The sequence below is a fragment of the Delphinapterus leucas genome, chromosome 2 (assembly GCF_059928025.1).
Source record: "Delphinapterus leucas isolate spDelLeu-1000000601 "Yukka" chromosome 2, BTC_Dleu_Yukka2, whole genome shotgun sequence".
Lineage (NCBI taxonomy): Eukaryota > Metazoa > Chordata > Mammalia > Artiodactyla > Monodontidae > Delphinapterus > Delphinapterus leucas.
Genome location: NC_143130.1, coordinates 181,041,018 through 181,060,875, shown reverse-complemented (window position 1 = coordinate 181,060,875; position 19,858 = coordinate 181,041,018). Strand labels below are relative to the sequence as shown.

The window sequence follows — 19,858 nt, the reverse complement described above, 5'->3', positions numbered from 1 at the left end:
GGTCCCACCTCACTGCCCCCTGCAGGCAGGCACCCAGCTCCCCAAGGGGCTAGGCTCCCCAGCCCAGACCCCTTCCACCCAGGCCAGCTAAGGGGCTGTCCATGAACCAGGCCCCGAAGGGGGGACTGTCAAGGCCTCACACCCCTCCCAGGGCGCCCACAGTGGCCTGTCCCCCGGATGACGGCCCCTGGGGGGCGTGGGCAGCCTTTCCTGGCAGCCCTGAGGGCCATCTTGGAGGGCCACTCTGCTCTGTCCCTCAGGCCCCGCCAGGTGGCCTCTTGGAGATTGGGCTGGGGCAAGTCACCCCAACTGGAGGTGGTCTCCAAGGCCTCAGGGGTGAGTGTTCTGAGGAGAGGGCAGCCAGACGTCCTCCCAGGCCTGTTTTCTCATCCCTGGGCTGGTCATGACTGTCTGGTGGGCACTGGGGAGGGCGCAGGGGCCGTGCGCCCCAGACCTGGCAGGCCGCCTCCCCAGAACCCACAGGAAAGGCACCGAAGACGGACACGCAGGGCTGAGTCGTCTATTAGGAGGGCGGCGACCTCGAGGCCTGGGCCTCCAGAGTCACGTTGTGCCAGAAAGGCGCGCTCCGGACCAGGAAGGCTTGGAAGGCGCTGCTGGACTCGGCGGACCTCGGTGGATGGGGGAAGAGCACGTCCTTGTCCTCGTCCTGGGACACCAGCTGGGCCACGATCTGCGCGAGGTCCTGCGTGGACGGCGGGGTCAGGGGGCGGGGCGAGCAGGGCGGGGCGGAGCAGGACCGAACCCTCGGCGCACCCCGCTCCGCGCACCCTGTAGGAGAGGGTCGCCCCGGCGAGGCCCGGCCTCTCGCCGCCACCCAGCACGGCCAGCCTCCAGCGCTCGTCTGTGCTGACGTTCCAGCGGCGGCTCGGGGGCCTGCTCCCCTGCGGCTCGCACACCTGCGGGGACAGGGCAGGGGTCCGCGCCGGCCGCGCCTGGGGGTCCCGCACCCGCCTCGCGGAGGGGGACGCTTCCAAAGTGCTGTGTGCTCAGCCTCCCCAGTGCCGGCGGGCAGGCAGGTCCTCAGCCTCTGGTCCTGGGGCCTTCCGTGGCCGTGCCCGGCGGCTCGGCCCCTGGGCACCCCGGCCGGCACCTGCCCTGCCTTCCCATGCACGGGTCGGCCCCCTGGCTGCTGGGGGCCATTACCGCGGAGGTCGTGGCCCTCCGGCTGCTGCCCGGTCCTGGCCGGGCAGAACTGGCCCACACTCTGGGGAGGCCCCAGAACAGGCCGCCAGACTGCGGCCGCCTCAAGAAAGGCGGACCCAAAGGTCAACCTCCTCCCCAGGCCCCTCTAAAATGACCATAAAGAGGCGTAGGGTGGAAAATATCGCTCAGGTGTCCATAGGGACACAGGAACAGGCAGTGAGGCACGGGTGTTAGAGGGCTGTCGGCAGAGGCTGGAAAGCGGTTACTAACTGGGAAAGACCAGAAGTGCGCTGCACCCCTGCAGGAACCCTCCCCCCAGGGAGAACTTCCCAGGCGGGCTGTCCGTGAAAGACCCTCAGAGCCTCTCCTGCTCTGCCCAGCCAGGGAGCCATCCCATTGCCTCCCTGGGGGAAGCCAGGAGGTCACCCTCTGGAGTGCCATGGGGGGCAGGGAAGGGTGCCATGCTAAAAATAAAGAGAGGATTAAGACAAACTCAGTCTCCATTCCTCAAAAAATTAAAAATAGAACTACCATATGATCCAACGATCCCACTTCTGGGTATACATCCAAAGGAACTGAGAGCAAGTCTCAGAGAGCTATTTCTGTACTCATGCTCACGGCAGCATTATGCACCGTAGCCGAAAAGTGGCTGCGACCCAACCGTCCATCAACGGGTGAATGGATAAGCCTAATGCGGTCCGTCCACACAATGGAATATTATCCAGCCTTAAAAAGGAAGGACATTCTGGCACAGGCTGCAGTATGTGTAGTGAAACGAGCCAGTCACAGAAAACACAAATATTGTTTAGTCCAGGGATCCCCGGCTCCCCCCACCCCCGCCACAGGCTGCACAGCAGGAGGCGAGCGAGCGGAGCTTCATCCGCCCCTCCCCATCGCTCTCATTACTGCCTGAACCATGCCCCCCACGGCCCCCCCGTCGGTGGAGAAATTGTCTTCCATGAAACCGGTACCTGCACCAAAAAGGTTGGGGACCGCTGTTTTAGCCCACTCATACGAGTTACCTAGGGCCATCAGATCCGTAGAGTCAGAACATGGAATGATGGCTGCCAGGGCTGGGCGAGGGCGAGGTGCTGCTTCGGGTTTGCAAGATGGAAAAGTTCTGGAGATGGGTTCACAACGATGCAAATATACTTAACACTACTGAACCGTACACTTCAAAATGGTTAGGATGCCCCCCCCCAAAAAAGTGGGTACTTGGACCCAGAAACATGAACAGAAGGAAGATGGTGTGAGAAGACGGCTGTCTACAAGTCAAGGAGAGAGGCCTGGAAGAGACCCTTCCCTCGCAGCCCGCAGAGGGAACCAGCCCTGCTGACACTTTGATTTTGAGCTTCTTGCCTCCAGACTGCGAGACAATACATTTCTGTTGTTTAAGACAAAGAAAGTGAAGCCCCCAGCCCCTCTTCCCACTCTGCATGAAGAACGGTGGCAGCCTGGCTAAGCTCCCCTTCTGCGCAGGAGAGGGGAGGGGTCCTTTCTGGGGAGAAAGGCCAGCCCCAGAGAAGAGGCCTACAGACACCGAGAGAGGGGGGTGCCCAATGCGGAGCAGCCCAAATCTGCCTGATCACCCCACAAAGAGCGTGACCGCTGGTGAGGCGGCCCCTGGCACACGGAGCCTTCAGCCAGCCCTGCGTGCCCCACTCTTCAGTGTAGACCAAGAGCGGCCCCGCCCCCAACCTGAGAACGTCTCCAGTGTGAAACACAGAGGCCAAACCACCAACCTGGGCAGAAGGAACTCAGAGGACAGGGGGCTGTTACAGGGAGCAGAAGGAAGCAGGCCACCTCCCCCTGTAACTGTTGTTCTCCTGGATCCAATGTACCTATGAAACAAGAAGAGGATGACGTGAAGAAGGGCTGTTCAGAGAACGGGGATGAGCTCTTTCGAGTTAAAAATGTGACGTCAGAATTTAAACTTCTATAGCAGGTGCTGGGGTAGGCTGTTGACCCTAGTTCGTCACTCCCTTCCTGTAATCGAATCCTGCGCCTCCCCTTTAACATGTGACGTCACGCCGGTTCCCACTAGAGTATATTTTCCTGCCTCACTGATGCTGGGCAGGTCCACAGGATGCTGACAGAGCACATGCATTCCCAGTGTAGTCTGAGTGGGCCTCCTGAGATTCTGTGTCCACCCGAGCACAGGCTTCCCTGGGAAGACCTCTGAGGGTAAGCGGCATGGAAGACACACAACCTGCGAACAGAAAAACAAAAGTTTGCTGTTGTGAATCATGGAAATTTTGGAGTTGTTTGTCACAGGGCATCATTACAGCAAATGCTAATAATAGAAGGACGGGCAGCAAAGCCCAAAAAGGCAAGGTAACAAAGTATGAGAAAATGGGAGTCAATCACACGGGCCCACATCCAACTAACAGAGTTTCCAGAAAGAGAGTCAATCACACAGGCCCAACATCCAACTAACAGAGTTTCCAGAAAGAGAGTCAATCACACGGGCCCACATCCAACTAACAGAGTTTCCAGAAGGAGAGTCAATCGCACGGGCCCACATCCAACTAACAGAGTTTCCAGAAAGAGAGTCAATCGCACGGGCCCGCATCCAACTAACACAGAGTTTCCAGAAAGAGAGTCAATCGCACGGGCCCACATCCAACTAACAGAGTTTCCAGAAAGAGAGTCAATCACACGGGCCACATCCAACTAACAGAGTTTCCAGAAAGAGAGTCAATCACACGGGCCACATCCAACTAACAGAGTTTCCAGAAAGAGAGTCAATCGCACGGGCCCAACATCCAACTAACAGAGTTTCCAGAAAGAGACAGAGCAGAGAAGATGAACACACACACGCACACACACGCCACGAAGGGAACAAGGCTCCAGGTTGAAGGGGCTCACACAGGACCGAGAAAGGGAACAGACTGGCACCAGAGGACAGTGTGGTGATATTTCAGAACCAGGGCAGGAGGAGAAACAGCCTGACTTCCAGAGACTAAAAAGCAGGGCACGTGCAAAGGAGGAGAAGTCCGCAGGGTCCAGGGCACCAAGCAGCCCCACTGCAAGGTGGAAGCAATGCAACAACGGCCTAAAATCCTGAAAGAAAATTATTTGCCACCGAGAATTTTCACCCAACCAAAGTATCGCTCAAGTGTGCAGGCAGAATAAAGATATGTTCAGAACTCTAAAGTCTCAGGAAATTGAGTATCTTCAGGGCCTTCTGAGGAGCTGCGAGATGAGGGGCTTCAGCAGACAAGGGGGGAGCCGGCAGGAGGGACGCCCAGGGCCCAGGAACTGGGGTCCCAACCAGGAGCGGCAGGGAGGGTCCCTGGATGAGGCAGGTACAGGGTGGCACAGAGGCAGGGGCGGTGGAACCCCCAGACCTGAGGGGTCGGGTCGTTTGTGAGCCGAGTGTCACAGTTCCTCTGGAAAGTTTGGGAAAGAATCGATAATCAGTGCACAGAAAATGAAGAAGAAGGGGCAGGAGGGCGTGATTATTACCTCCAGGGAGAAAGAGAAGCGGTGGGAGAAGGGTAACCTCGTCACTTTGAGGGAAACTTCCCCACATTCAGCTGTCGGCAGGCTTCCAGGGGGTCACTGGGGAGCAGACATTCGCAGCAGATTGAGGTAAAAGGATGAGCCTACTCAGGGTCCGGGGAGGGGGAGGTGTCTTCGGGGCAGGTGCGGCCCGCAGTCCCTGTGGGGGGAGCCGGCAGATGCGGGCAGCTGGGCCATGACCCGCAGGGCCAGGCAGGGCTGCTGTTCTCAATTATGTGCCCGCAAGTGGTAATAAAACTGGCACAAAATTTTACAAACAGATTGAAGCAATTAAGTAGAGTGACCTAACAGAGAGCACGCACAGGGGACCCACATTCTCACCAGCAAGAGGAACCATCGTGCACATTGGCTGGGCTCCAGGCCACGGGCAGAACAGACTCCCCCGTGGGCCCAACTGGAAACCAGAACAAGGTGCTCCTGTGGGCGCAGATGGGGGAGTGGAAGGGAAACCCAGTCCCCGGGAGGGGCCAGGGAGGACTCCCACCAGCCAAGAGGGTGGCCAAAGCTGCCCTCTGAAGACACGCGATAGCTTTAAACGCTGGAAAATTAGAAAACAGCCCTGGAACGAGGCACAAAGCAAACAATTCAAGAAGCTAGGAAAACAACAACAAAAGCAGTTCACGGAAAGTTTAAAGACAGAATCAGGAAAGGCTGGTGAATAAATTAAAGTGGAAAAACAGTGGGCAATGATCACAAACTGGTTCTTTGCAAAACCAGTAAAACAGAGCTACTGCTTCCCTTGTGTCCTCCCCAACTCCACACAGATCTGTCTTTATCATGTTTTTTCCTTTTTTAATTTTAGTTTTATTAGAGCATACTTGATTTACAATGTTGTGTTAGTTTCAGGTGCACAGCAAAGTGAGTCAGTTACACATATATTCATTCTTTTTCATCTAGGTTATCACAGGAGATTGAGTAGAGTTCCCTGTGCTCTACGGCAGGTCCTTGATTGTTATCTACCTTGTATATAGTCGTGTGTGTATGTTCACCCCAAGCTCCTGACTTATCCCTCCCGCCAACACGTTTCCCCTTTGCTAACCATATAAATGAACTTATTTACAAAACAGAAACAGAGTTACAGATATTGAAAACAGAAACAATCTTCCTGGAGCACCAATCACTTCCTTGTTCAAAACCATTCACTGGCCTCTCCCTGGAGTTCTTTGCCCACTTGCCATGTCATCCCCCTCTTGGGCCCTCATCAGGCTAACTTCTACTCATCCTTTAAGACTCTGGAAGCACTTCTTTGCTCTCCACTCTGCTGCCAGGCTCTACCAGATAGCCCCCATCCCATCCCCTTTGTGTGTGCTGTGGCACTCACTGCCTTAATTGTAACTGTGCCTGCCTCCCTAACCAGGCTGAGGACCTCCTGGGAACAGACGTACATTTTAACCCAGTCACCTAGCAGAACTCCTAGCCCATACTAGCTACTTAGAAACTTTAATCAATTCATGCTTCCTCTGGGTCCAGAAATGTCATTGATCTAAAGCAGAACACAGTCATGACCGAGCCACCTAAATCTGTTCAGTGAAGCAAAGTAGAGGTGGGCTGAGATGCAAGCCCAGTGCCCCAGACAGATGCCAGAGTCTTTGTTGGACACTGGTTTCCGCATGTGGCAAATACTAAGTTGGGTCAAGCTGACGCTAACAAACTGAGGCAGAGCCATTCTGATAGCCATTTCTGTTTCCAAGTGAACACTGCATACAGGAGATGCTACATTAAGGTAATTATTTTACACAAAATGCAATCAATTTCCCTGTGTTGCTTTCGCTCCAGCAAATGATTTTGCATAAAGCAAAGTTTAATGTTTTGGCCTGGCTAAGAGGCTTTATCTTGGATGGAAAAAGAAGTGCTTCGGAAACCTTGCCAGAAATTTCCAAATATCACTGAGTCTTCAAATATCGCACTACGCTGATCAGTTTTTGTTGACTTCCACATACAGCATTGACTCAATTCCTTTGCAAATCACTCCATTCTTTGGACCTCATTTTCTCCATCTGCTAGTGTTGGAGGGTCTCCTGCGGAGGCGGGGTGCGCTGTGTCTCACCGTGAGGACGAGGACACTGGCAGTGGAAGCCCCGGGGAGCACTCCCTGGCGTGAGCCCTCCGAGTCCGCCGTTAGCCCTGCCAAACAGCCCCCAAAATTGTCATTTTTGCCAATCTTTTCACATTTAGCACCCATTTCGTTTCTCCTTTATGAACTATAAGTCCATAGACTTAACACACTTTTCTGCTCAGTTTTAAAAACTGTTTTCTCTTTGCTATTAAGCATCTCTTCAGATTCCGGTTGGTAAACATTTGTATGTTCTAATATATTCGAAGTATTTTCTTCCAGAGTGTCCTGTAACACTTTTGTGTCTTTGATTGTACTAGCCTTTAAAAACAGCAGTCAGATTTGTCAGGATTTTCCTTTATGGATTTGGCCTAAAATGGGCATTTCCCACTCGGATTCTAAACACTGCTACATTCTCCCTGTGCTTCTGTGGTTTGGTTTTAATGTTTAGCGTGTGTGTGTGTGTGTGTGTGTGTGTGTGTGTGTGTGTGTGTGTGTGTGTGTGATGAGTGGTGGGGATCTACTTTACGATCTTCTAAATGGATAGCCAATCACCCCAATACCATTCATTGAAAAGTCTGTTTCTCACTGCTCTGCAGAATCTCGGAAATTAAATTCCCAGATTTAAACCAGGGTCCATTTCTGGACTGTTTGTGCAGGTCATAAGTCTCCTTGCCAACTTCTGCCCCAGTGCCACACAACATGCACTGCTCAGAGCAGGCAAGGGAGGCCCTGCTCTTCTTTTTTAAAACTCTTGCCTGGGGACTTCCCTGGCGGTCCACTGGGTAAGACTCCACGCTCCCAGCGCAGGGGGCCTGGGTTCAATCCCTGGTCAGGGAACTAGATCCCACATGCCGCAACTAATGATCCCGCGTGCTGCAACAAAGATCCCGAGTGCCACAACTAAGACCCGGCACAGCCTAAATAAATAAATATTTAAACAAACAAACAAACAAACAAAAAACTCTTGCATGGCTTCTTTGGCAAGTAAAAAATTAAAAAATCTCTAGTTTTTCAAATTATGTTGTCACTCTGCAGTAATACACTGTCTTCTTTTGCCCTCACTGCAGGGGTACCCCGCCTGCTGCTCCATTCCCTGGAGAGCGCCCACCAGGCCGCCTTGCTGTGTGTGGAGGGGCGTCCACCCGCCCTGACCCCAGAGCCCACGGGACGCTGGTGGCAGCTGAGCACCGCTGAACTAATGCCAGGCTGTTGACAGTATGCCTCCTCCCACTTGTGGGAATATTCCACCCTTCTCTCCGCACCCTTCCATGTGCGTGTCGAGGGGCTGTGTGGTTTGCAACCCACTCTGACAACAGCTGCCTTTAACCCGAGTTAACCGACAGTGCTAATTCCCCTTCTGCCGCGTCTCCTGCTTTGTTGGTCTTGCCTATTTTAGGGTCTTTCTCTGTCTTCCTCTTCTGGCTCGATCAGGTGCTGTTTCTAGCCCACTTCCCCTCCACTTGTTCAGAGGCAGTTCTCTTCCTAGTCTTGTCGTGTAATCAAAACCCAGCAAGCCCACCTGAGCCTGAGGTTGACAACCATCTCCACCGGCTCCTTAACCAGTGCCGGGGATCTAGAACACTGACTCGCCAGCCACTCGAGGGGACCACGATCTCCAGCCTTCTTCAGGCTTCCGGATGACTGCAGCTCTGACTGGCGTCTTGGAATAACCTCACGAGAGACCCCGAGCCAGAGCCACACAGCTAAGCGGCTCCCAAACTCCTGACCTATAGAAACTGGGACAAAAATATTTATTATTGTTCTGAGCTGCTGAAATCTGGAGACTTTTGTTACGCACTAACAGATAACGAATACACTACCAGAAACGCTGTGTACCTTTAAGATAACATTTTCAAGATTCATGAAAAACATTTTTTTTTTCTAATTAGGATTGCCGTGAATTATTTATTTTGGGAAAATCTGGCAGGTTTAAAACACTAAATCTTCCCACCCAATAATATGATACAACTTTCCCCTTAGGAATTCTCTGCCATTTGTCACATTTTATAGCGTTCTTCACATAGGCATCAAACGAGACACAGTTATTTCTAGGACATCGTAGTTCCTGTTGCTAAAGTGAATGGATCCTTTTTGCTACTACATTTCCTGGTTGGTTATTTTTAGTGCATTGGAAACTATTAAGTTTTGAATGGTGATCATATATCCAACCTTCCTCTTTCATTAGTGGTCTTTTAATTGTCCTGCGTGGATTTTCTAGGTAGACAGTATGCTGGCTACACACGGTGACTGCTCCAGGTATGCATGGCTCATTTCATTCTCCTGACTCTGAGCAGGCTCCACGCGCTGTCTCATCGTCATGGCGATGCCCTGCCCGCTGCTTGACGCTTCAGGAAACACATCCACTGTGCGCTCTTGATGCTCCCCTTCGCCATGTTACAGAAGTGTCCATTTCTTCCCACCTTGTTAAGAATCAACAGGTTTTGGTTTTTATTTTTTTAATTTCATTATTTATTTATTTATTTTTGGCTGCCTTGGGTCTTCGTTGTGGTGCGCAGGCTTCTCATTGCGGTGGCTTCTCTTGGTGCGGAGCACGGGCTCTAGGCGTGCAGGCTTCAGTAGTTGTGGCACAAGGACTCAGTAGTTGTGGCTCATGGGCTTAGTTGCTCTGCGGCATGTGGGATCTTCCCGGACCAGGGCTCGAGCCCGTGTCCCCTGCGTCGGCAGGCGGATTCTTAACCACTGCGCCACCAGGGACGTCCCCTCAATGTATGTTCATCGAGCACCTGCGACGTGCCGTGCACCCTCCTGGCGCTGGGGACAGAGCTGTGAGGAGCAGAGGCCCTGCTGTCCTGGACGGGGTGACCCTTCGTGGTCGTGCAGTTTGCTGCTTGGTTCGATTAACCTCCTGCTCGTTCAGGACTTTTCGACCTGTGCTTCAGTTAGATGGCGCACCCCTCCTCCCCACACAGCACTGGTGTCAGGGGGATGCCCTGGGCAGCGTGAACCTCGTCGACGGGGAGGACTTGTTTCTTAGTTGCTTGGGGATGCCCACCCACAAATCCTTCCTTAGGGCAGATCCAGGCCCACTTTAGAATTTCCTTTGTTATCAGTCTCTTCAGGTTTTTGAAAATCAATTTGTAACACGGATTCCGATCATCACAGTTCGGGGTCCTTGCTTTGCTCCTCACGTGGCGAGACCCCACAGCGAAGGCCTCCCGCCGCCTGTGGGCGCTGGCCCTGGGGGCTCGGGTCCCACTGGCCTCAGCTGTGTTTGGGGCACTCCTGGGTCACCCCAGGCGAGGGGAGGGCTGTGCCCACCACGGAGGAGTCCCTGCAGCCAGCCCCCGGGCCTGCACACAAGGCCCCCTCCGTGGAAGGGCTGTCCCACCTTAGCCCGGCCTTAGGCACAGTTTAGCTTAAAACTAATGGTAACCACGTGAGAAAAATGCAAAGGAAAATACATGAAAAAACCCAGGAATCCACTACCCAAAATGAACAATGCCGTACTTGCTTCCGATCTTTTCCCCCAAGAAATAAAACATATTGATATGGTCTCGTGCAAGGCTCCTCTCTCCGCCCCCAGTGAGGGAGGTGAGCTGGGAGCCCGGGTTTGCTCCCCGCTTTCCGGTCCTGCCACCAGCAGATGTGGCCACAAACCACGCGAGGCACCAGGCTGGTCTCTGACGCAGGTAACCGGGGCCACGGGGTGCGGAGGGCTCTTCCGCGTGCTTCTCCCTTAACCTGCTTTTGAGACATTTCCCCGTGGACTTGCAGGGGCTAGTCCATCAGCTGTCACTGCTGTGCTGCCCTCACCTGAACCAACAGCCCCGATTACCTCACCACCCCCACTGTGGGGACAGCAGGCTGGACACGTGGGCTCCTGCGGGGCAGCTGGCGTCTCACCTTCTCCAGGCGCTGCCTGGGGCCGCCCCAGAGCTCCCACCAGCAGGGGTGCTGGCTCTGCGCCCCGCATCTTGGCCAGAACTCTGGCCTCTCATGTTTTTGTCAGTTGAACCTCATTTATGTCCCTGACATCAAATACCTTTTAGTTTTCTTTCTAGCCAGTGGGGACTCCCGTTCTGCGAAGGGACTGTGCATTCTGGGGACCATCTGCCTCTCTTGCAGGCATGCGTGTGGTGTGTGTGTGGTGCATGATGTCTGTGGTGTGTGTGTGTGGTGTGTGTGTGTGCATGTGTGTGTAAGGTGCCCCTCTGGGCCTCACACTGGCGCTCTGTCCGGTGTGGGTGTTGGAACATGGATGGGCCTGGGGCTTCCTCAGGAAGGTGACTGGCGTGCACGCTGTTTCCAGTGCAACCTACTGTTCCCGGCTGCCTAGGGTGTCCAGCCCAGACTGGCCCGAGCCCTGCAGGGCCAGCGGCTGGAGCACCAGGCCCAGCGTGGCCTTGCTCAGCCTCTCCCCTGTCCTTCTGGAACTTGTTCTGAAGTGCCCCTCCGGGCCTCTAGCCCTACTTCCGCGCTCACCTGCGATTCATCTAAGCCTCTCGGGGCTGTGTCCTCGGTTAACCCAGGACCAGCCGTGCTCACCAGCCCTTCCTCCGGGGCCAGGCCAGACCCTACTCATTACAGGAAGCTCCACTTCCGGGACCTGGAATTTGTTTTGCCTCGCCCTGTTCCATCAAGGGATCTCTTGTTCCTTCTTTTTTTTCTTCCCTTTTTGCATAGTTTTTTTACTGGGATAAAATGCACATAACATAAAATTTACCATTTTGACCATTTTTAAGCGTACAGCTCACTAGCATAAACACATTCACATTGTTGTACGACCATCACCAACACCATCTCCAGAACTTTCCATTTCCCCAAACTGAGACTCTGTCCGCATTAAACTCACTCCCCACCCCTCCTCCAGCCCCTGGCACCCACACTTCTACTTTGTCTCTAAATCTGACCCCTCTAGGGACCTAATGAGTGGACCATATAGTGTCTGTCCTTCTGTGTCTGGCTTATTTCACTCAGCATCATGTCCTCAAGGTCCATCCATGTTGTGTCCTTTCCCTTTTAGGGCGGAGTTATACTCCCATTGTATGTTTTTACCACACTCAGCCATCAATGAACACTTGGTTCGCTTCTACCTTTTGGCTATTGTGAATGGTGCTACTGCGAGCATGGATCTATGAGTACCTGTTTGCGCCTCTGCCTTGGGTTCTTTGAGATATTTACTCAGAACTGGAATTGCTGGATCATACGATGGATCTACGCTTAATTTTTTGAGGAACCTCCATACTGTTTCCGGTGGTGACTGTGCCATTTACATCCCACCCAGCGGCGCGCCAGAGGTCTGACTTCTCCACACCCTCACCAGCACGTGTTCTTTTTTTTTAAATTATCATTATAGCCACATCCTAATAGGTGTGAAGTGCTATCTCACTGCGGTTTTGACTTGCGTTGCCCTAGAACTAATGTAGTTGAGCATCTTTTCATGTACTTGCTGACCATTTGTGGATCTTTGGAGAAGTGTCTATTCAAGTCCTTTGGCCATTTTTGAATCGAGTTATCGGTTTTGTTGCTGTTGTTGAGTTTTAGGAGTTCTCTATATATTAAGGATATTAATCCCTTAGCAGATATGGATTTGCAAATACAGTTGACTCTTGAACAACATGGCTTTGAACCGCATGGGTCTGCTCATACATGGGTTTTTCTCAATAAATGTGTACTAGAGCAGCGGTCCCCAACCTTTTTGGCACCAGGGACCGGTTTCGTGGAAGACAATTTTGCCCTCGGGGTGGGGAGGGGGATGGTTCAGGTAGCAATGCCAGTGATGGGGCGTGGCAGATGAAGCTTCGCTCACTCACCCACTGCTCACTTCCTGCTGTGCGGCCCAGTTCCTAGCAGGCCGCGGACTGGCAGTGGTTAGGGTTACGATGTGGAACTTCAAATACAGAGGGCCAACTATAAAGTTTTACTCAGATTTTTGACTGCTGGGCAGGGGGTCGGTGCCCCAACCCTCAAGTTGTTCAGGAGTCGATTATGCTTTCTCCCATTCCACATGCTGACTTTTCCCTCTGTTGGCAGTGTCCTTTGATGATCAAAAGTTTTTAATTTTGATGAAGCCCAATTCATCTATTTTTACTTTTGTCGCCTGTGCCATTGGTGTCATATCCAAGACATCATTGCCAAATCCAGCGTCAGGATGTTTCCCCCTGTTTTCTTCTAGGGGTTTTATAGGTTTAGTTCTTACGTCTATGTCTTTGATCCATTCTGAGTTAATTTTTTTACGTGGCATTAGGTAAGAGTCAAACTTCATTCTTTTGCTTGTAGATATCCAGTATTCCCAGCACCGTTTGTTGAAAAGACAGGGAATTCCCTGGCGGTCTAGTGGGTAGGACCCTGTGCTCTCGCTGCCAAGGGCCTGGCTTCGGTCCCTGGTCAGGGAACTAAGGTCCCACAAGCCACGTGGCGTGGGCAAAAAAAACCCCCAAAAAACAAAAGAACCGCCTTCTGCCGTTGAACGGTCTTGGCAACCTTGTCAATTATTATTATTTTTTATTTCCGAAATGCAAATATAGTTTATTACAAAAAGTTTATTATATTCATAAATTATAAGAGAAAAAACAATGAAGTCATTTCCGAAGATGTCAAAAGGGGACTTAATATAATTTAACAAGCATTTCTAATTCAATAAAAGTTATTAGCGTATTACAACAAAAAGAATATAAGAGAAACTAAAAGCAACATTAAATTAGATTAACGGTGAAACACTAGCAGCCATTCCATTAAAGTCAGGAAGACAATGATACTCACCATCACTGCTATTTAAATCATGCAGGAAATCAATTTAGTAGGCCAACTAAAAACAATTCTAAAAATATTAGAAGAGACAAACTTTTCACTATTTTCAGATGTTATCATTGTCTTCCTAAAAATTTCAAGAAAATGAACTGGGAGAGGACTTCCCTGATGGTCCAGTGGTAAAGAATCCACCTTACAATGCAAGAGACACGGGTTCAATCCCTGGTCAGGGAACTAAGATCCCACATGTTGTGGGGCAACTAAGCCCACGCCACGACTAGAGAGCCTGCGTGCCTCAAATCACAGTGCCCACGTGCTCTGGAACCCGCACACCACAACCACAGAGCCCACGTGCCTTGGAGCCTGCACGCCACAACTAGAGAGAAGCCTGCGTGCCTCAACAAAGAGCCTGTGCACCACAACGAAAGATCCCGCACGCCACAGCTAAGAGACCCAACACAGCCAAAATTAAATAAAATAAATAAATATTTAAAAAAAGGTTAACTTGGTTTTTAAAAAAAAAAAGAAAATGAGCTGGTAAATTATTAGAAAAATAAGAGTGTAGTATAATAAAAAATTAGAAAATAAATATTCTGAAATAAGTAGCTTTCTATATACTGGCAACAGATAGAAATATAACAGAAAAATCCATTCACAGTTGTGACAATAAAGCGGTCAAATATCTAGGAGTAAGTGTAAATTTAAAATAAATGAATAAAATCTATATGAAGAAAACTGTTCAACATTGCTGAAGAACACAGAAGAAAACCTGAACATGTGGAGTGACATACCATGTTCATAGATGAGGAAATTCGATATTGTCAAGATGTCAATTTTCCCCCAAGTAGATTTTTAAATCCAAAGCAATTCCATTAAACATATACTACATTTGAAATAGTGAAAATGTATAATGTACATAAAAGATGAAAATAGTGCAATAAACATTTGTACACCCCTCACCTCAATTTACCAGTTGTTAGCATCTTGCCACCTTTACTTCATCTCAACTACTTTTATTTTCTGAACGTTTCGAATGTAAGTTGCAGACAGCAATGTCACTTTGCTCCTGAATACTTCGACTTGCGTCTCCTGGGAATTAAGGCATTCTGACACAGCCGTACTCATTAGCTGTGCACTTGAGGTTAACCAGAAACAGCGCGCGCCAAATCTTACTATGCACGTGAGCCACCTGGGGGTCTTGTCAACATGCAGATTCTGAGGCAGCGGGTCTGGAGTGATGGCCGAGGTTCTACATTTCTAACGAGTTACCAAATGACGATGATGATGCTGGTCTGGCAGAACACGCTTGGAGTTTCAAGGATCAAATATTGTTCCTTCTATACCCCCTTCCCAGGTTATCACTCCTCTCTCCTCGTCTAAAGAAGGAACCGTTATCTTAAACTTGGTGTACTTTACTCCCGTGCATGTTTTCGTACACTTATTAGATATAGGCACCCCTTAACTACATACAGCATGCTTTCCATATTTTTGAACTTTACATACGGTACCACAATTGAACACATGCTTGGGCAACTTGCTATCTTCATTCAGCGTTATGTGAGGTTTATCCATGTTGATAAATGTAGTTCAGAGCCATTCATTTTAACTTCAACAAATCTTCCCCAAGGAGATATGGCTGGTGGGTAGGCTGGCCGCAGAGAACTCGCAGAAGTGTGGTGATGGAGGAGTTGGAATTTGGAGTTGGACGTTAACCAGGCTGCTTCATTTTCCGTTGTGAGGTTGTAATTCACAAACAACCTAGCTTATACAGTTCTGGAGGTGGGAATTCCAACATCAAGGCTCCAGAATATTCGATATCTGGTAAGGGTCTGCTTCCTTGTTCATAGATAGCCATCTTCTTGCTGTGTCTTCATGTGGCAGAAGGGCCCGTGTCAGTTATTTTGACTTTGCTCATGGTGTATATTTTGCCTTGATGGAGGGGGTTTTTTTGTTTGTTTCTCTCACGTGGTTAAATGTATCTCTCTTTGCTTTTATGGTTTCTGGACTTTGAGGCTTGGTTAGAAAGGCTGCCCCTACTCCACGGTTATAAAGGGATCTGCCCAGGGTTTCTTCTCGTACTTTTATGGTTTTATTCTTCTACATTTAAAATGTTGACACATTTGGAGCTCATCCTGGTACTCTGAGAGGTATGGCTACAACTTACTTTCTTCTAGGCAGCTGCACAGTGTCCCAGCGTCAATCAAAAACACCACCTCCTCTCCCCAACAGCCACGGATTTGAGGTGCCATCTTCAGCCCACACTAAGTGTCTGCAGGCATGTGGGTCAGTTTCTACATTTCCTATTCCACACTGTGGTTCATGCATCACATGACAGGACACTATCACCTTGATAATCGAAGCTTTGTGATATGAATTCATGTGAGAGCTGAACCTATTCTTGCTTATTTTTCTATTTGACCAGTTTGCCAAATTGACAAGGGAAGATGAGCTTTTAGCAATTTTTATCGTTGATGACACTGAGCTGTGAAGCGCCTGGGGAGAACCCTCTGTGCTGGTGAGTCTTCCTCTCCAAGAACATGGTGTCTTCCCACCGCCAAGTCTCTTGGTAATGCCCTGGAGTGTTTTAAAGTTTCTCTCAAACAGGTTTGCACTATTTCCTGTTAAGTTTATTCCTGTTGTCAAATGTGCCTTTTTCACTCATTTATCTTCTAGAGTCTGTTTACATCTATAAAGACTACTGATTTCCGAGCAGTTGTCTGCACCCTCTTCCCAAACCCTCTGCTGTGGACGGACTCCAGTCCACTCTCCTGTGCTGGCGGGGCGCAGTCACGTGTCTCCCGTGATGCTGGCGTCACCTCCTCCGCAGTTGCTCATGTTCTCCGCCCCTCTTGCTCGGCTGCGTGGGCCAATGTTTCCAAGATGGCGCAGGTCACCTCGCGGATGGTGACACATCTCCAGCTCTGCTCTGCTCTGCCTGGCACTGTGGTCCTTCTGACTCCTTTTTTTCCAGGTGTTTTGCTCTCCTTCATGACAGAGATCTTCCCCGAATGTCTGGTGCCCTTGGCTGTTAATTCGTGTTTAAAGCGGGGACTGGGGCTTCCCTGGTGGCGCAGTGGTTCAGAATCCTCCTGCCAATGCAGGGGACACAGGTTCGAGCCCTGGTCTGGGAAGATCCCACATGCAACTAAGCCCGTGCGCCACAACTACTGAGCCTGTGCTCTAGAGCCCGTGAGCCACAGCTACTGAGCCCACGTGCCTAGAGTCTGTGCTCCGCAACAAGAGAAGTCACCCCAATGAGAAGTCCATGCACCGCAACGAAGAGCAGCCCCCGCTCACCACAACTAGAGAAAGCCTGCACGCAGCAACGAAAACCCAACACAGCCAAAAATAAATAAATTTAAAAAAAAGAAAAGAAAAGAAAAATAAAGCAGGGACTGATAGTTGATATCAATGTGGGCAGGCTGGGGCTTGGCAGCTGGGGCAGCTTCCTGTTTCTGCGGCCTGAACCATGCAGCTGGGAGCTGACTCTCCAGCTCTGCCCACTCTGTGGCCACCCACTGGAATGTGGTTGCCACCTCCTGTTGGTCGGCCCTCCAGCCCAATTCTGCCCTGTGGGTTTTTGCCTTCCTCAGAGCCCTCTGCAGTCGTTTCGGTGGGACTCCTCAGAAGCAGAAAGGCCCAGGTTTGCCCAGCTTTCTGTGTGAGGCTGCACGTCTGCAGACCCTTGTCAGGGTAGGTCTTCTCAGACCTAGGCCTCAGCCTGAGGTCGCTGCCCTTCTGTGAGCACGTGTCCCCACCATGTGGGGCGCTGGGGCCCTGCAGTGACCACTGCAGATGAGGGCGGCTCTCGTGGGACTCGGGCTGGAAAGGGCAGGGACCAAGGGACTGGTAGGGCCAAGCTGTGCCTGCCGGGCTTGTCCCTGAAAGACGATGCCTGACAAGGCCCAGGTGTGGGGAGACCCCTGGGAAGAGCCTTCCGTGCCGAGGGTGCACCAGGCGGGGACAAAGAGGATGGACACCCTGCAGGACAGAGAGACAGCAGACTGGTGCGCCCATCAAGGCCACGGCAAGTGGCTGACATCGCCCAAGGGCTGGCAGCAGTGGAGGGAAGAAGCAGGATGACACCGGAGGAGCGGCCAGGGTGTGGGGGACACTGCAGGGACTCTGTGCCCCCAAGTCAGAAAGCTGGGAGTCTGCGGAGAGGGGTCTGCACCCCTTCCCCACCGCCCCAGAAGCCCCTCTCCTCTGTGCCACGTCCTGCCTCCCAGCCTCATCCCCACACCCCCCTTACCCACAGGGGCCCCCACCTCCCAGAACTGCAAACTTGGCAGGTCGCCCCTGCCCAGGAGCCGCCCGACCCCTCCATGGGCAGGTGCGCGGTGGGATGGCCCCATGCCCCGGCCCCTCCCGAGGAGTCCTTGCCCCCGACAGGTACACGCTTGTGTGTTCTATGTCCTAGCTGGCCCATCCTGAGATGTCGGCCTCATGGAAGCTGAGGGGCGGCTGGTTTCCGGCAAGGGCACAGCTGGTAGGGCACCTGGAGCCCGCTTTCCTTCTCCGCCACCTTCTCACGTAAACCTTTGACCTCGAGAACACCCACGCAGACGGGTCGAAGCGCACAGCTCCACGGGCTCCACTGAGCCTGGCCTGCCACAGCCCGGATCCTGACGCCCAGGGAACAATACAGAACTCCTGGGGGCGTGGCTTCTGTTGCTTGTGAGGCGCCCCCGGGGCCAGAGCAGCTGTGTCCTGTCCCCTCACCGCTGCACGGGGACCGAGCAGCTGCCCACCCACTGCCCACCCCTCCAGACTGGGGCTGTCTCAAAGCAAAGCCTCCAGAAACATTTTGGCCAGACTCTGGTTGACAGGTCCTCCTGCCGACTGCCCGCCTTCCTGGTCAGCAAGACACCGTCCCTGCTCTGAGGGCACAGCTCCCCCTGACTGGGATCCCTCCGCTCGGTGGTGCCCGGGGTTGGGTTGGCCGGCAGAGGGGCAGAGCCCACAGCTGTGGGGGACAGGAGGGGCCTTGCCCACCTTGGTGCCCACCCAGGGCTCTGGGAAGAGAATGCTGGCGCTCTGCATGGCCCCCAACCCAGCACCTGCTTCTTATCAGACGCTGTTCGGCCCTCCCCCAGCTCGAGAGGCCCCTCTCCACCCACACCTCCCCGGCCAGTCTCCGGGGTTTCCAGAGAGGAGCCCGGGGGCCCAGAGGCCACAGCCCGCTTCAGCTTACCCAGTCCTGAGTCTGCAGCACCTGCCGACTGCTGCTCGGGGCCCCGGGCTGGCCCCAGGCCACCGCTGGGCTTGGTGGAGCCGAGGGCTGCCCGTTCTCTTGGGACGACTGGGACTCTGGCATCTTCCCCAGGAAGGCCTTAAACAAACGCTTCCCGCTGTCCATCTCCAGCCCCTTGAGGGGCTCGCCTGTACCTCTGGGGCTCTGGGGGTAGGTGCCCACGGCTACCTGGGCCCCTCGGGCAGAGGGAGGCCGCTTCAGGATCTGCGGGTCTCATCTTCCAGCCACTGCCCAGACAGTGCTGGGTGGGCCTCAGCCAGGGACACCCAGCAGGGTCGACCCCCTTGGGTGTCCTGGGTCCCCAGCTCCTACAGCCATTCTTCTCCACATGGTCAAGCCAGGCCGGAACAGCTGGGCCGCCGCCCTGCCCGGCCTCCTGCAGGCTCCCCCAGGGACGCCCCCTCTCCCACCGCGGCTCCAGCTCCTTGCATGTGCCCCCAGACGGCCCAGGTGCGTCTCCTCAGGACCCTGCCTGCGGGGCGCACTGAAGGCGCGGAACGACCAGACGAGAAAGAAGGGCCCCCCCCAGCTCTCCTCCCGACCCCTGTGACGCCCGACCCCTCACCTCGACGCCCCCGGGCCACACCCCAAGGTCCAGGCTCTGCGCCCCCCGCCCGCACGACCACGCGTGAAGACGCCGCAGCAGACGGCAGCCGGCCCCTCTCCACTCCATGGGGTCTGGGGATGAGGAGTTCGCTGAGGAGTGTCAGGGCAAGGGTCATGGGGACACACGGCGAGCGTCAAAGGGAAGGAACCATGGGAGGTGGCGGCCAGCGGGGGAGGGGCGGGATACACTACGGGTACGGAGGTGGGGGAGACGTGGGGTACACAAGGGGTGCAGGGGTGGGGAAGGGGCGAGGCACACAACCTATGGGAGCGGGGGTGGGGAGGGCACACTACGAGGACGGGGTAGGGGGTACACTGGGGGGGCGGGGAGGGGCGGGGCACACTACGGGTACGGGGGCGGGCCCATTGTGGTGGGTGGGTCAAAGGGTGGGGCCCACAGCGGTTCTGAAAGGCCCGAGGGGGCGGACTCGAGCCCCACGAACTTCCGCTTCGACAGGCTCCGCCCTGCCGTTTCCGCTTCCGGCCCGTTTCCGTGCCTGCGTCCTGGTCTCGGTGGTTAGGGGCCGACCCGGGTTCCGCTC

General features: G+C 53.1%; 1 protein-coding gene across 1 annotated transcript; it reads right to left on the bottom strand.

Moving 5' to 3' along the window:
- Nucleotides 1-408: 408 nt before the first annotated feature.
- On the bottom strand, nt 409-19,544 carry TEX22 (testis expressed 22). Its single transcript, XM_022575906.2, has 3 exons — nt 18,651-19,544; nt 789-917; nt 409-703 (listed from the first exon to the last, which is right to left on the bottom strand). Exons 1-3 carry the CDS (start codon nt 18,813-18,815, stop codon nt 524-526), a joined length of 474 nt encoding a protein of 157 aa, XP_022431614.1. The 5' UTR covers nt 18,816-19,544; the 3' UTR covers nt 409-523.
- Between the last annotated feature and the right edge of the window lie 314 nt (nt 19,545-19,858).